This window comes from Leguminivora glycinivorella, chromosome 11 (genome assembly GCF_023078275.1).
Source record: "Leguminivora glycinivorella isolate SPB_JAAS2020 chromosome 11, LegGlyc_1.1, whole genome shotgun sequence".
In the NCBI taxonomy this organism is placed as follows: Eukaryota; Metazoa; Arthropoda; class Insecta; order Lepidoptera; family Tortricidae; genus Leguminivora; species Leguminivora glycinivorella.
This window is the reverse complement of record NC_062981.1, coordinates 10,970,806-10,987,067: the sequence shown is the minus strand read 5'-3', so window position 1 is coordinate 10,987,067 and position 16,262 is coordinate 10,970,806. Positions and strand designations below refer to the sequence as shown.

General features: G+C 34.9%; 1 protein-coding gene across 1 annotated transcript; it reads right to left on the bottom strand.

Moving 5' to 3' along the window:
* Positions 1-8,438: 8,438 nt before the first annotated feature.
* LOC125231336 lies at positions 8,439-15,479 on the bottom strand. The gene is made up of 8 exons (XM_048136780.1): positions 15,371-15,479; positions 14,600-14,724; positions 13,709-13,819; positions 11,994-12,165; positions 11,370-11,575; positions 10,956-11,100; positions 10,293-10,435; positions 8,439-9,783 (listed from the first exon to the last, which is right to left on the bottom strand). The coding sequence occupies exons 1-8, from the start codon at positions 15,477-15,479 to the stop codon at positions 9,454-9,456; spliced, it is 1,341 nt and encodes a 446-aa protein (XP_047992737.1). The 3' UTR covers positions 8,439-9,453.
* Positions 15,480-16,262: the final 783 nt, after the last annotated feature.

Here is a 16,262-nt window from a genome sequence, read left to right as displayed (position 1 = left end):
CCGGACCCCTTTTAAACACATATTTCTAGCAAAATACAGAGGTACCTACATGTAATTTCCGTCGAGGTGTAAAAGCTACATCGGGGGTACCTACATTCCACCACTGTGATCTGAGCACAATAAAGCGAGGTGGTCCAGCTGCAGAGTATCACGCGACAGCAATCACCAGCGGTTGGAAAGTGGTTCCTTTCGCTTGTGCATGTGCAAGAATATATGTTTTTTCTTCTACTTTCCGACTGGGGATGTAATATTTCTACAGTAATTATCATGTAAATAACTATTCATTTATAGCGTTAAATAATTTAAAGCACACATAGACAGCTTTTAGCAGTTGGGTGAATCAACTTTTTCTTGCTTTTTGCAAGAATTGCCCATACTTATTATTAGCTCTACTTTTGTGAGTTTTAACCTGGCCATCGTGAATAAAGATCCTTATTTTTATTTTACATTAAGGGAATAATTAAAAAAAAAATTTACAATTAAATCTATATGTGACCCAGTGGAAGAGACACTTTTCATACAAAAGTGAGGGACAGCTATGTCCACTGGGTCACTGCTCGAAATAAAGTAATAAAATAGCAAATCCTATAAAAACTTGATGTATTGCATAGCTTGTATATCTGTTTTTAATATAATAAGTATAAACTAATTACACTAAATACAAATTAAATTTTCTGACCACATGTAGTCGAAGTATGCGTAATTTTGCTGGCAAAGAAAAGTTGATTCACCCAGTTAGTCTATCTTGTAGAGAACTGATTTAACTGCTACGTAGAAATGTTGCAAGTCACTGCTCGTTGGTCCTACAGCTATGCGTGATACTCTGCAGCCGGACCACCTCGCTTTATTGTGCTCAAATCACAATGGTGGAATGTACCCCTGATGTACCTTTTGTACCTCGTCGGAAATTACATGTACCTCTGTAGTTTGCCGGAAATATGTGTTTAAAAGGGATCCGGCTGCAGAGTAGTACTCCCCAGCCAGACCACGTCTGTACCCGCTGATATCACTAAATTCAAGACATTTATAATTTAACAATAATTTATATGACCACTTTTAATAGAAATAAACAACTTATTCAAAGGTACACAACAGGTACAGACGACTACAAAGGGATGTATCTATTTTTTCACCTTATTGCATTGTAATAAGGTGAAAAAGTGGATTCATCTCTTTGTAGTCGACTGTACAGTCATGTGATAGTTAAATTATATCATGAAGTCAGTGATATCAGCGGGTATAGACGTGGTCCGGCTGGGGAGTACTACTCCGCAGCCGGACCCCTTTTAAACACATATTTCTTGCAAAATACAGAGGTACATGTAATTTCCGTCGAGGTGTAAAAGCTACATCGGGGGTACCTACATTCCACCACTGTGATCTGAGCACAATAAAGCGAGGTGGTCCAGCTGCAGAGTATCACGCGACAGCAATCACCAGCGGTTGGAAAGTGGTTCCTTTCGCTTGTGCATGTGCAGGAATATATGTTTTTTTCTTCTACTTTCCGACTGGGGATGTAAAATTTCTCCAGTAGTTATCATGTAAATAACTGTTATATCTCACAGTCAATTGCAATACTTTTTAAGATAGGGAATTTTATCCTCTTTGAAATCGGTATAGCAATAGTTTTAATTATATTTATGGTTTGATGTTATTACAGAATTCCGATTCAATGAAATAGTGTACCAATGGCTAGTTCTTCGCTCGTTTTGCTCCGTTCGCTTTTTTACCTAACTTTATTTATGCAACTATGTACCTACTTTAAAATCGTGACATGATTTTAAGTGTTTAATTATAACTGAATTGTAAATTTTTTATCATTGTATTGCAATTGACTGTGAGACATATTTTTCAAATGGGGCGAAAAATAAAAAGGGTAAAATTTTAATGTTTTTATGTCAAAATATCTACATATGTAGATAACTTGGCAGTCTGTTGGGAAGATAATTAAACCATGAACAGTACCACTATATAGCTATTTCAGAAATATTTTAAGTATCTTTTAATTATTTACATTTGATTAAGATAGTAACATTGGGACACTTTTACACCTAAGTGTATATAAGTTGTGGTTGAAGTGTATATGTCACCGTAAAATTGTAAAAACGGTTAGTTTTCACTAGCGAGATTATAAACTAACGAAATATTGTGAACCGTAACGTACAGTTCACAAGTTGACGGATTATTTTTACGTTAGATTATAATCTAACGAAGCGAACCCGTCAAATTGTAAACTGTCATGGCGTCGGAACGTGTTATAGTAGATCGTTCACAGTTGGCCACAGAGTGACACAATAGACACTGCAAATACTGCAATCACAGATATCAATCAAAAACCTTAATTAAACTTTTATCGTCAAAATTAGATATAAATGATATAAAGATGTTTAAGGAAACGGTCGAACTTGCCAAAGAAACAAAATTGTCAGTTATTTTGCTTGTTATGTGGCAGTTTAATTTGTATATTTCTTGCGGTTTAATATTCAGTTTTAGCAAAAAGTCGTTAGTTTATAATCTAACTAGTAAGATTAGGAACTGACGAGTTATTGTGAATCGTAACGTTCACAATCTAACGGATTATTTTTCGTTCGATTATAATCTGACGTAGTGAAACCGTCAAATTGTAAACTGTCATATGCGTCAGAAGCTAGCGCTCTGAATGGTGTTTATTGTTAGATCGTTCTGTGCCCATAAAGTACTTAACATAAACAGACACCACAATCACAACAAATTTTAAAGGGCCATATGTAGGTTCTGAAAAACGAATAATACAAGTGCGAAAAAGAGGAAGTTGGAAACGAGTGTCGATGAATCAAAACAAAAGAAGTGTAATGTACCTATACTACTACTAATTGACATCTGTGATTGTAGTGTTTATTTATTTTATGTTAAGTACTCTATGGGCACGGAACGATCTAACAATAAACTGACAATTCAGAGCGCTAGCTCCTGACGCATGTGACAGTTTACAATTTGACGGTTTCACTACGTCAGAGTATAATCTAATAACGAAAAAGGATCCGTTAAATTGTGAACGTTACGGATCACAATATTTCGTCAGTTCATAATCTTACTAGTTAGATTATAAACTAACGACCTCCCATGCTCGTGCGGGCTCGTACCTGGTGCAGAGGTTGTATATTAGGGTGGAGCGAATTTAAAAATTTTGGAAATATGCAATTGAATACCACTAATGCGTAATTTTATGCAGATTATGAGATAAATATACTTTTTATATTTTGGCCCTCTACCATTAATTTAGTATAATTTAGTAAAAAATATTTTTTTTAATTTTACATATTTTTTTACATTTATATATTAAACACCACCTTTGGTGTCAGAAATGATTTTAATTTCAGTTTTTTTTACGTTAAAACATTTTTTTTCTGAGACCTAAATTTACTATAAACTTGGAATTTTCCAAAAAATCCTATTTATATATAACTCGTGCTTAAAAAAATATTCTAAGCATGTGACAGAAAAGCTATCAATCAAAATAAACTCATAGTACATTGAACAACATATCAGTCCAACCAAATTTTTTGGTTATAACGCTTCAAAGTATGCTTAAATTGCCCAATTAACGCCTAAAATGTCACTTTTGGTTATCATGTAAAAGTAGAAAAAATCAAGAAAAACGCAAAAACCCAAACCAATTTATTTATATCCTTGTCCTTTCATATAAAAGACAACCCAAAAAATAAATTGTACTTGTTACTTCGTTTATCGTGTTTCGCATGATAACGTGATTATTGAGTTAAAAATGAAATATTGAATTATCATTATTTACTATTGTTTAATAAATTTAAACATTATTATGGTTAAATTCACTTAATAACAGGTTTTTTTATATCATAAATTAATAATAAAAAATAAAAATTGACATCGGACATATTTAATTTATTTGTTAATTTTACCTTTTTTTTTTGCCTTTACGGCTGGTAGAGGGCTAAAAGTAGTACATAATTTTAAATTTGATACCAGAAATATAATCTACAATTTTTTCCACAACTTTCGATACCTATTCCGTTATGAATTTCTAATTTTTAATTTTCTCCATACAAGCACGCTCCACCCTATTGTATATTGCCATCCAACGTGGCAATGCGGCAAGTTTGATGGGCACCTTTGCACCCGGTACAGCTCACGGAGGTCTTTTTTATTAATTGATATAGTTTAATTTAGTTTAATTTAAATATTTTAAGGTACTTTAGTTTTAATTTTTATATTTTAATTGTTTAAGATTGTACATACATACTAGTCACTTTTTAATTATTTAATTAAACTAACGACTTTTTTCCAAAACTAAATATTAAACCACAAGAAATATAAACCACATGAAATTATAAACTAACGGTTTTTACAATTTTACGGTGACATATATATAAGTTATATTTTTTTCTTCAGCAATATATGCCAGTCTGTATTTTCTTGTCTGGTTCCACTTATCTAAAATGTCTGTCCATGGTTCTTTGTTAAATTTCAACCACAACTTATATTCCTCGGCCTCTTCTGGCGACAATAAAAGCTCTGGTAGCCTAGTGGTAAGAGCATGTGACTTTCAATCCGGAGGTCGCGGGTTCGATCCCCGGCTCCTACCAATGAGTTTTTCGTTTACATGATAAAATACAGGATATTACATCCCCAGTTGGAAAGTAGGACGCTGCGCTCTCAAAAATCGCGCGCGTCATCTCTAAGAATCGCGCACAGAATAATATTTTTGTTGCAGAACCAGAGTGAAATTAAAACCAAACTGGAGCAATACCAGAAAATGCATCTAGCCAGAGGAACCACTTTCCAACCGCTGGTGATTGCTGTCGGACCAACGAGCAGGGACTATGTTGCAAGTCCCTGCTCGTTGGTCCTACATAGCAGTAGTTTTTTTAATTTATGCAACTATTTACTTTGATAAGTGGAACCAGACCTGAAAATACAGACTGGCATTTATTGCTGAAGAAAAAAATACAATCCTCGATATCCTTACGTAATGGTCTAGTCTTAAAATGAGCATAGGATATATATTAGTATGCTTTGTACTACTCATACTGGATTCAGCGGTATTGAAATTAACTATTTTCATTACTTTGTTTGTTTTCAACTTTGTGTTAACATTTATTTACATGATAAAATACAGAAGAAATATTACATCCTCAGTCGGAAAGTAGGAGAAAAATCATAATTTTGTTCCTGCACATGCACAAGCGAAACTAATACCTACCGCTACCGTAATCAGTAGGGTGTTGCTTATTTCATAAGAGTTAAAATGTTTTACGTCTCACCCCCTCAAATTTTTCTCTGCTACTAAAAAATCATTGTATTTTTTTTTTAATTTTCCGTTATATTTTAGGGGTCGCTACCACATATCGAAAATTTTGATTCTTCATACAACATATAGCCGGGTTCGCACTGGCCGCACGCCTCGCGCGCAAAACATCCGTGCTCATGCGCGCACGTTTGCCTCGCCCGAGCAAATTTGTTTGGCAAGACGGCGACCTTTTGAATAAGGAAAAAAAAAGAATAGTAAATCGTTCACGATTTACGGCAATAAATATGTGCTCTCGTGCAGAAATATTTGACAGCTGACCGAGGGCCGCCATCTTGGCGAGCTAATTTAAAGGAGAGGCAAACGTGCTCGCATGAGCACAGACGTTTTGCGCGCAAGGCACTGCCTCGCAAGGCGTGCGGCCGGTGTGGACCCGGCTATTTTGTATGAGGTATCAAAATTTTCAGTGTGTGGTAGCGACGAAGGTATCCAACGGAAAAAATTGAAAAAAAAAAAATACACGTTTTTTAGTGGCAGAGAACATTTTTAGGGGTGAGACATAGAACATTTTAAAATCGATAAAATAAGCAACACCCTAGTAATCAGCTAAGTATTAAACTGTATTATTTATTGATCATGTGGGTAATTTTTCATAACCAGGATCTGATAATGATATTTCACCAGAAGTGGCCGAGGAATATTAGTTGTGGTTGAAAGTTAACAAAGAACCATGGATTGACATTTTGGATAAGTGGAACCAGACCAGAAAATACCTATAGACTGGCATTTATTGCTGCCGGTAATAAGATAAGCATTTGGCTAATTTTTTATCTGGCTGCAACGATTGCAACGGGCTTCGTTTGAAAGAAAGTTTAGTTTATGTTTCAACTATATGTACGTACATGTGTAAAACATTTTGCTTACAAAATTATATTTTTTGCTTTAAAAAATCTGGAAAAAAATATTTTATGTATGTAGCAAATGGGTAGTCAATCATAGTATATAGAATAATAATAAATGTGGGCAGTCATTCTGACGTCAGTCACTGCATCTGATGATGCATTCCTCAAGTAAATGAAAAAAACACAGTTTCGTTGGATTACGATACGAAGTATGCAGGACGCTTAAAATTTTAACATAATATTACATCTTTTTAATCAAACTAGACTAGACATAATCAGGTATCCATAGTCTACATACATAAAAACATAAAGGCTACGTATCGAGCACATGAAACTACTCAAGTTTCAGTGCCACTCTTGGCAAATAAGGGGTTGAATGAAAACGAAATTGTGACATTGCGGTGACAGGTTGCCAGCCTCTTACCTACGCCACAATTTAACCCATATCCCTCAATCGACTTTTACGATACCCACGGGAAGAAAGGGGGTGGTGAAATTCTTAACCCGTCACCACACGGGAAAACATATAAACACTATTGACTATATTTTTTAGCTTGACGTCATTCGTCTGTTATCGGCACCAAAGTTTCGCTCCCTGGCCATTATCTCTGGAGTGAGCGACTGATGCATAGATAAATATCGTGTAAGTTTTTATGCTTCTTAGAATAGTTTTAGTCCTTATTAATCTTTTTTTTTATTTCACTATTAGGAACAAATTAATTTAAAAGAATTGCTGAAAACTACAAATTTTGGTGAACAGTAGAATATTACATCAATCAGTATAAAAAAATTGCCCGTAAAGATTTTGACACTAAATATATTTGATTCTGCAGTAAGAGTCTCCATTAGACATAATATGACAATGAGTTGGTGCGTAAATCAGATCTTGTGGCATAATTAGTTTATATAAACCAGTTTCTCGTTGATGTAGATGGTGTGCTTGCAAGTGATAATTGAATCCGATGTAATCAATTTGTTCTGTTAGAAAATAAATGCTTTTACTTGATAGGGAAACGCAAATAAATTTTATCTTTAAAAAATTGTAGCATGTCCTATTAGAAATTATTAGAATCATTCCTGGTACATATTTTATACCGTTATAATAAACCCAATTAAAAGCATTTGCTAAATTGACATCGTCAGAAATTATATCATCTTTAATATATTCATAAATACTATTCAGTGTGTCAGATGTCCTAGTACCCAACTCGATTCTTGTTTCACATCCTTTTCCAGTGTAAAGTCTGTGAGCAAGAGTCAATTGTTCTTTTATTAATAAAGTCAATGGCAAATTTTTCCTAGACGTTATAAGAGATGCCGTTCTTTTCAATTGTTTGTGTTTGGCTTCGAATCGCATACACCATGTTAGTCTTAAAGGTCCTACTTGCTTTATGACATGCGGATAATGTACCATAAAATGGTGCTTCGGTTTTAAGTTGTCGTGAAATAGTTTGACATAACTTTCGTGATGTTCACTTATTAAGGTTTCTAAATACAATAGTGTGCAATTATCGATATCCCTACAAAGTAAAATGTCAATAATTTCTAGCAGTGTAAGAAAAAATTGCCATACTTTGTCATCTTCAGGTATTAAGTCTCCCACCAACAAAGGAAATATATGTACAAAGAACATCATTTCAGATGCAGACATATTAAATTTGCTTTTCATTAAATGTTCATGTTTTATTATTCCACATCTATCATTTAGCTCACTAGGTCCGTAGTCAAATAATTGTAACCTATTATTCAAGTTGACTAAAGTGAACAATGTTATGCTTTCTGTAAAATACAGAATAATGTGAGTCAGATCATAATGACAAACGCCTTCAAATATATCGTGCATAATGTCAACACATAAATTATCAACAACATGAAAACTGCTAATATCATTAAATACACACTGTTCACTTATACCTGTCATTGTAACATTGTTGATTTCGACATCAGTGCTATAATTGTGTTGGTTTCGCATTAAACCGTCATCTTGCTTACATTGTTTTCCCATTATATTTTTATGAGCCTTACATATTCTACAATAATAGTTACTAGAAAATGATTTAGCAAAGCCCAGAACAGTGTTTAGTCCTAAATTATCCCCAATAATCATCCCTAGTATAAAATATACTTTAATATTACCTTCACTGGTTTCTAAATCTATGCCGTCTTGTTCTAAACTCTTCAACTCCCTTATAAGTTCGTAATAAATTGCAGCATTTCCATGACTTTTGCAAGACGATTTATGTAACATTGCAACAAATATATTTTCTAATAGTGAGGCATGATCTGCTGACAACGTTGGAAATGTGTAATAGGTAGCAGCAATAGAATGGATTCCAGCATGACTACCGAGGGGGTTATTGCATTCGAAATCATCAAAATAGAGAAAATATGGAATGTATAAGCTCTTTTCATCCATTTTTCCGACCATTTTTTGTTTCCAGATATTACCTTGAATAAAATTTGATATAGATTGGGTGTCAGGAATACTAGAAGTGCTGAATTTAAGAAAATTTGGAAGTTGGAATATTTTTTTAAAACTGCTCCTAAAGGTACGATCGCTCCAGTTTCCGACTTAGGTCTTAGCATTATCGTAGAATTTCCTGTATTTACAGTTACATTTTCATTAATTGTAAATTTTTTTGGAGGTACATAAATATTAAGGTCAGAAAGATATTTAATGACTTGGCTTTCAGTATCCAAGCCGTCAAAAGAATGGGAAATTGCTTCAACTATGTTTTTATTCGATGTTTGGTCATTAGGTGAGAATTCAGACAATATAGTTCCAATGACACCAGTTACTAGTTCTGAAACGTCGTCCATAATTTTCCTAGCGCATTTACGATTTAAATAAGGATTGCTATACAACGATAATGCAAATGCTGCAGTAGACTTCCGTAAACTTTCTTCTTTATTAATTAAACTTTCAGATGTGGGTTGCAGACTACTACAGCATACATTAACGCTACACGTATCCGGAGTATTATCTATAACGTTCTCAGTGTTAAAGTTAAGTGGCGGGTTAAATTCTGAAGATATGTTCCGGTCCGAGACATTATGACTAATTATATGACGACGAAAGGAACGTAAACATTGAAATTCTCTGAAACAATTCGATTGTGCACATCGATAAATCGAGTTATCATATAGATCGTGACTAAATTTCAAATGGTGAATAAGATCTTGATGGTTTGCTGTTTCAAACAAACACTTGAAACAAATAAACATCGTCACTAGACTACTATCCCAAACCACAAGAATTTCTTTAGTTTTTGAAAGATACCTACTCAGTTACATCAGATCCGATATGAAACAATAGACACAGGAGATCTTCTTGTCATTTTTGTTTTGAAAGTCATAGAAAAAACGTTGTATGAATTGCCATACACTTAAACATTCTAGTGGGTACTGCAAATTTACAGTATTAAATAATTTAAAGCACACATCGACAGCTTTTAGCAGTTGGTCTACCTTGTAGAGAACTGATTCAACTGCTACGTAGAAATGTTGCAAGTCCCTGCTCGTTGGTCCGACAACAATCACCAGCGGTTGGAAAGTGGTTCCTCTGGCTAGATGCATTTTCTGGTATTGCTCCAGTTTGGTTTTAATTTCACTCTGGTTCTGCAACAAAAACATTATACTGTGGGCGATTCTTAGAGATGACGTTCGGTGCTGATGTTTTTTACTACTTTAAAGCTCGGCCACACTAGCGCGTTTTGAGAGCGAAGCGTTAGCGGAGCACAATGGTGGCGGCAGGGCTCAGATACCGGTTAAATTTTCAAACCGTTTTTAAGGGAGCGCTTTCATAAAGGTTTCGTTCGATTAATCGGTTTAGAACAGAATAAACCGGTTTATTCCATAGCATGATAGGTAATTACAGTTCTAACCAGAGAGAAGATCGCGAGCGTTTTCAAAGCGGATCGGCGGCGCATGCGCCGTTCTGTACATGGTAACTTGTAAGCCTATATTTTGCAAATGTAAACTTCTAATAAGTTTTGAATGACACATAAGAAATCAAAACAAATTTTTGGAATAAAACGTAGAAGATATATATATTATAACAATAAATTATATGCGACCCGATCTGAACCCATCCCGGATAACTTATTTACTCTTAATACAGTACTCACCGTAACGTGTAAAATAAATGAATTCTGCGACTCCACAATGCTGGGTTTGTAAAATCGTTTTTTTCCATTTTCTTTTATTGGCACTTTAACCGTAGGCGGCATCTTGTACGACATTAATTTGAAGAAAATGTAGTCTCTGGCATCTAAATGAAACAAAGAATAATTATAAATTACTTATGAAGATTATAAGTACTTATATACATATGGGCAAAGACAAGCAGTTGTGAGATATACACGTATGTGTCTATAAAAAAAGTAGGCATCTATAAACACCCAAGTACAGACGTACAACATACTTAAATACACATGTACGTACAGTCCGCTGCAGAGAAAAGTAGACCCCCTTGCATACAAATTTGTATGTTTTATCAGCCATACCCTCTGCAATGAAGCCCAAAATAAAGTTACAAATTTGTATGCAAGGGTGTCTACTTTTCTCTGCAGCTGACTGTACATAATGAAACGTAAACTAAACTATTTTGGGGCTTTGTTGCAGAGGGTATATAGCTGATAAAACGCTATAGCTGATAATAAATATGCTAGAAATCGTTATACATAAAACTATTATTACTTAAGGCACTGGTCCCACCGCGAGCTAGTAAACTATGAGCTGTCGGCTATAAAAACGAACAAAAGATAATCACTCCCACATAAATAACTTACCTTCTTCAAGTTCTTCATCCAGTAAATTGACATCAGGTGATTTAAGATTTTTCAATATGGGTCTTGCTTTTGCCATAAATAATGGCCATTTTTTAAACAAATTAAGTTCGCAATGTGGATGCATAGCGTCAAAATCTGCTTCAACCTGAAAGCCATATGACGCATGTGAATCCAAATACATATCGATGACGTATAGGCTACTTGACCCTTTTTTATTTTAAAGTCTGTCTTATACATATGATTAAGTACTGTCCAATTAACCGAAATAAAATATTACTACCATATTTTATTATAAATTAATGACTTAAAAACAGCAACAAATATTTTTAAAGTTTACTTTTACGTAATCGTAATAAGTACTGAAATGGTTAATTTGAATACCGCTGAATCCAGTATAATACAAAAAAAACATACCAATTTATATCCTAGGCTCATTTTAAGGCTAGGCCATTCTGTAAGGATATCGAGGATTGTATATCTTTCTTCAGCAATATATGCCAGTCTGTATTTTCTCGTCTGGTTCCACTTATCCAAAATGTCTGTCCATGGTTCTTTGTTAAATTTCAACCACAACTTGTATTCCTCGGCCACTTCTGGTGAAATACCAGCAGCACTGGAACCTGGTTATGAAAAATTACCCACATGAACAATAAATAATAAAAGCTCTGGTAGCCTAGTGGTAAGAGCATGCGACTTTCAATCCGGAGGTCGCGGGTTCGATCCCCGTCTTCTACTAATGAGATTTTCGGAACTTATGTGCGAAATGTCATTTGATGTTTGCCAGTCGCTTTTCGGTGAAGAAAAACATCGTGAGGATAAACGGGACTAATCCCAATGAAGTCTAGTTACCCATCGGGTTGGAAGGTCAAATGGCAGTCGCTTTCGTAAAACTCGTGTCTACGCCAAATATTGGGATTAGTTGTCAAAGCGGACCCCAGGCTCCCATGATCAATAAATAATAATAGTATACAATAAATAAAAGAACCATGACATAAAACCTCTATGAATACACACATCAAATGTCATCAGTATGCCTACCTGGAATGTTATCATCGTTGGTATCGGAACTGTTGTCACTGCTGGTGGGTAGTGGTTTTACTCCAGCTTTCCTTAGTACTCTTATCTGATTACGGTAGCGAGTAGGTAGTTTCGCTTGTGCAGGAATATATGTTTTTTCTCCTACTCTCCGACTGGGGATGTAATATGTCTCCTGTAATTTGTCTGTTTCATTAGATTGTTTATTAAGGGCGAAAAGGAAAGGACGACTGCTAAAGCGAGCCTATATGCTTTAATGGCTCAAGTTTGCAATCCTTTTACCGCCCGGGATTTACACAAAGTTTTTAACACTCTTGCAAAGTAAATACTTAAATTTAAGCAAAATAATTCTTAAATACGGTGACATTTTAAACATTCTTCCGCTATATTGTAATTTTTTGACAGATTAGGCATCAAAGGTACAGATCCATCGGCATTCAGCCACGACGGAAAAAAAAAGTGTAAAATTATTTCAAATGGCTATAAAATTTATCAAATTAACTACATATTTGAAACATAAACAAATCATCTAATATATTAACATCCCTATATATATTATAAAGTAAAAACTCATTTATTTGTGTAATTATTTTTAATGGGGACTTAATAGCGTATAACTGACTACATATTAAACTGACCTCCAACGTTTCAGGGACGGCGTTGTCCCCGTGCTCTCGGAGAACTACTACTCACTTTTTAGAGAAAAGACCGCCTGTTGTTACTACTACTACAACTACCACTAATATAACTACATACTAATACGACCAGGGTTCGAAAATACGCTACAATTTAACCCATATCCCACAGTCGATTTCCAAGACACCCACGGGAAGAAAAGGGGTGTTGAAAATTCTTAACCCGTTACCACACGGGCAATCTTCTTCTATTAACAGGCAAAATCAACAAAAACACAAAATCTTTGATATATCGTCGAACCCAGCTTGATGTATATCTATTGATATACAGAGTGTTTTTTTGTAACGTGGAACAGTATGGGGAAATCGGAAACTATAGAAGATACAGGGAAACTGTCTAAGGAAACATTAGGTATTTTTTTGTGAAAACAATTTTGGAGTAGGTATAGTCAAAGTTTTGGTCAACTAAACAACGCGGTGGTAACATGGAGGTCCTTAATTCTTAAATTAAATCCTTTTGATATTAAATAAAACGTTCCAAATTCAAATGTCACGTTCAAATAATACTTTTTTTTTTTAATCTTTATTATTACAAAAGGAAGGGGTTTTGTCATTAAGTGTTTCCTTAATAGACAGTTTCTCTGTATCTTCTATGGTTTCCGATTTCCCCATACTGTCCTACTTAAAAAAAAAAACACTGTGTAGTGTATATCCTCGAACCCTGAATACGACGCGACTTCTACCTACTATGTCACTACTACTACTATTTTGCGAAAATTAATACTTATTTGAACCTTGTATTCTGAAGGAAACAGCTTTACTATTTGATTGGACAATGTGTCAAAATCTTGACTGGTCATTCTTTTGTAGTGTTTGATGTGATATTCTACAATGATTCGAACTATTTGGTTCCTTGCTGCATTATCGAGGGGCTTGTCTGGAGATGCAAGACACAGTTCGCCAAAACTTGTATTTTTCAGAATATCTTTCAAATCAATTTGTTCCTAATAGAGAAATAAAATAAAATAATTAGATGCAGGAATAAAACTATTCTCGACGTAATTAAAATGCATAAAAACTTACATGAGATTTCTCTGTGCCCCATTCACTTATTCCGGAGCTAATGGTGCTTGACGGCGAGCTCGGTGAAACCAACTCATCGCTTATTGAAGCTGTATCTTCAGACGCAGTTTCCTGGAAAAACAAATGGTAATTTTTTTACAAGATAATACAAAACAAAGTGCCTGAATCCCATTATGGTAGGCAGAAATAATAAATAATAAATATTATGGAGACACTTTACACAGATCAATGCAGCCCCAAACTAAGCGTGCCAGGAGTATGCCAGGCGACGACAAACATACTTATAATTATAGGTAGAAATACATACATAATTGAATGATGAATTATGAATATGTACATAAATAACATCCATGACAGGAACAAATATCCGTGTTCATCACACATGTAAATAAATGCCCTTATCGGGATTGGAAACCAGGACCATCAGTTTAGACCACTAGCAACTACACCAGACCGGTCGTCTCTACAGAACGCCAACAACTATGATACAATAAATGGGTGTTTGTTTAAATATTATATTTGTAAATACCATAGAACTAACAAGTCCATTTTGAGAGAGTTTAGAATCTCCAAGCACCTTTCAACCATGATGCTGCAAAAAGATCCTCAAATCATTTGGGCATATTATGCATTCCACCACCATTTCCATTAGTCATGTAGAAGAACACGATACAACAACACACAAGTACATTACGATACGAGTGCGAAAAAAGGAAGTTCCTTTTCGCACGTGTATCGTACGACGTTTTTCAGTACAGATGGCCCTCCGAAGTTTCGACCTAACAAGAAATGAAGCACTTCTCGCACTAGTGTGTAAAAAAAAAAACACCATCTCTACTGAAAAAATAATTTCAGCACGAGAACATAATAATCAGCTAGGTAAATACTTACATGAATAATCCCACGTATTTTTTGGAGCCCTTTCTTGAATAAAATCCTTTCTTTTAAATTTGGCACTAATTCCTTTAATTCAGCGTCCTGAATCTCTTCCATTAACGTGAAACCAATGTCATTATCTAAAAATAACCACAAAATTAAAATTTTGAAAAACCCCCGACCGCGACATGGTGGACCGATTTTCAAGAAACATGGCTAAGAACACTCCCGACTAACTCAGCTTTCAAACAAAAAAACTAAATCGAAATCGGTTCACCCGTTCGGGAGCTACGGTGCCACAGACAGACACACACACAGACAAACAGACAGACAGACAGACAGACAGACACGTCAAACTTATAACACCCCGTCGTTTTTGCGTCGGGGGTTAACAAGAGACGCCATTTTAGTTTGCTAAAAGTGACAGTTTGGTAACATGTACCTAAGAATTACTTTTGTTGATTTTGTAGAATTAAGTATTTTGTTTTGTAACCGCCGCATGTTTGTGTCTCTACAAACATAATTTTTAAAAATATGATTAGTCGTAAGTTGTCTAATTCTTAGATAAGACCAAGTGCGAACAAACAAGTTTAGTCCTTACTAAAGTTCGTTCTGGAATTCGTACATTTTTAAATTACGTAATATTAAAACTCAATAGGATCCAAGCATTATAAAAGAGAAATCACATACTTACTAGTGCCTACAATACATACATTGATCACACAATTAGATACATAATTAGATAAGTAGGGAATAATGATGCAATAATTATTTTAAAAAACACACCCGCGAAACGTTGTATAGTGGTTGGAGATAAACCCCATTCATTTAGATAATTTAATCCTATAATCCTGTTGTCTTCTTCTTCGCTGCACACTTCAGCGGCTTCTGCCATTTTCGACACTAAATTCAATCAAATTACAACACCACACTAAAACGGAATAAGCCAACATGTAATTTAACAACGGCGGTAATGGCGGCCGGATCGAACGAGCGTCAGTCACGACTGTTACGAGCAAGTGCTGTCCTGTCGGCGTCGGCGACGGCGACGGCCTACACAGTGATGCCAGGTGCCGTAATGCAAAAAGCGGGAGCTGCACTTCTGAAACGCGGTGATTTTTAAATAAGGATTCGGATTTATAGAATACCCAATGTTGAAAACCCGTAGAAAAATCATAATAAATTCCAATAAACATTAATCGATTATTTAAATAAGTGAATAAAAACTTTTTAATAAAAAAAGATACCCGACTTCAAAAGGGATGAAATAAAATACTTATAATATATATATTTTTAGACTATAAACATATATATCCATTGGTAACGCATATACTTAAAAAAAATATTTTATCTACCCAAATACCATAAACGCTATATAATGCGTTCAAATATCATAGGCAATGACCAGGCAGGCAAATATGGTCGCGCGATAAGTGATAAAATAGCAGGCCGTCCCTATCGCACTATTTGTAAGTGCGATAGGGACGGCTTGATATTTTATCGTCTATCGCGTGACCATGCTTCCCGTGCAACATTACCAACCAACAGAAATAAACGGAACTGTTATGTTAACATTACCTACTGAAAACAGTAGGTTATGAGTTTAAATTTGCAACAGCTGTCAAGTTCAAGTGAGTGTGCTATCTATCTATATAATATAAAGCTACAACCCGACTGA

Excerpts from the sequence above, each read along its gene's own strand:
- LOC125231336 (XM_048136780.1), bottom strand. The coding sequence starts at position 15,479 with ATGGCAGAAGCCGCTGAAGTGTGCAGCGAAGAAGAAGACAACAGGATT. Across the intron at positions 13,820-14,599 it reads AAATACGTGGGATTATTCAT|GAAACTGCGTCTGAAGATAC; the intron begins GTAAGTATTTAC and ends TTGTTTTTCCAG. Across the intron at positions 9,784-10,292 it reads CATTTATTTTACACGTTACG|AACCAGAGTGAAATTAAAAC; the intron begins GTGAGTACTGTA and ends TTTTTGTTGCAG.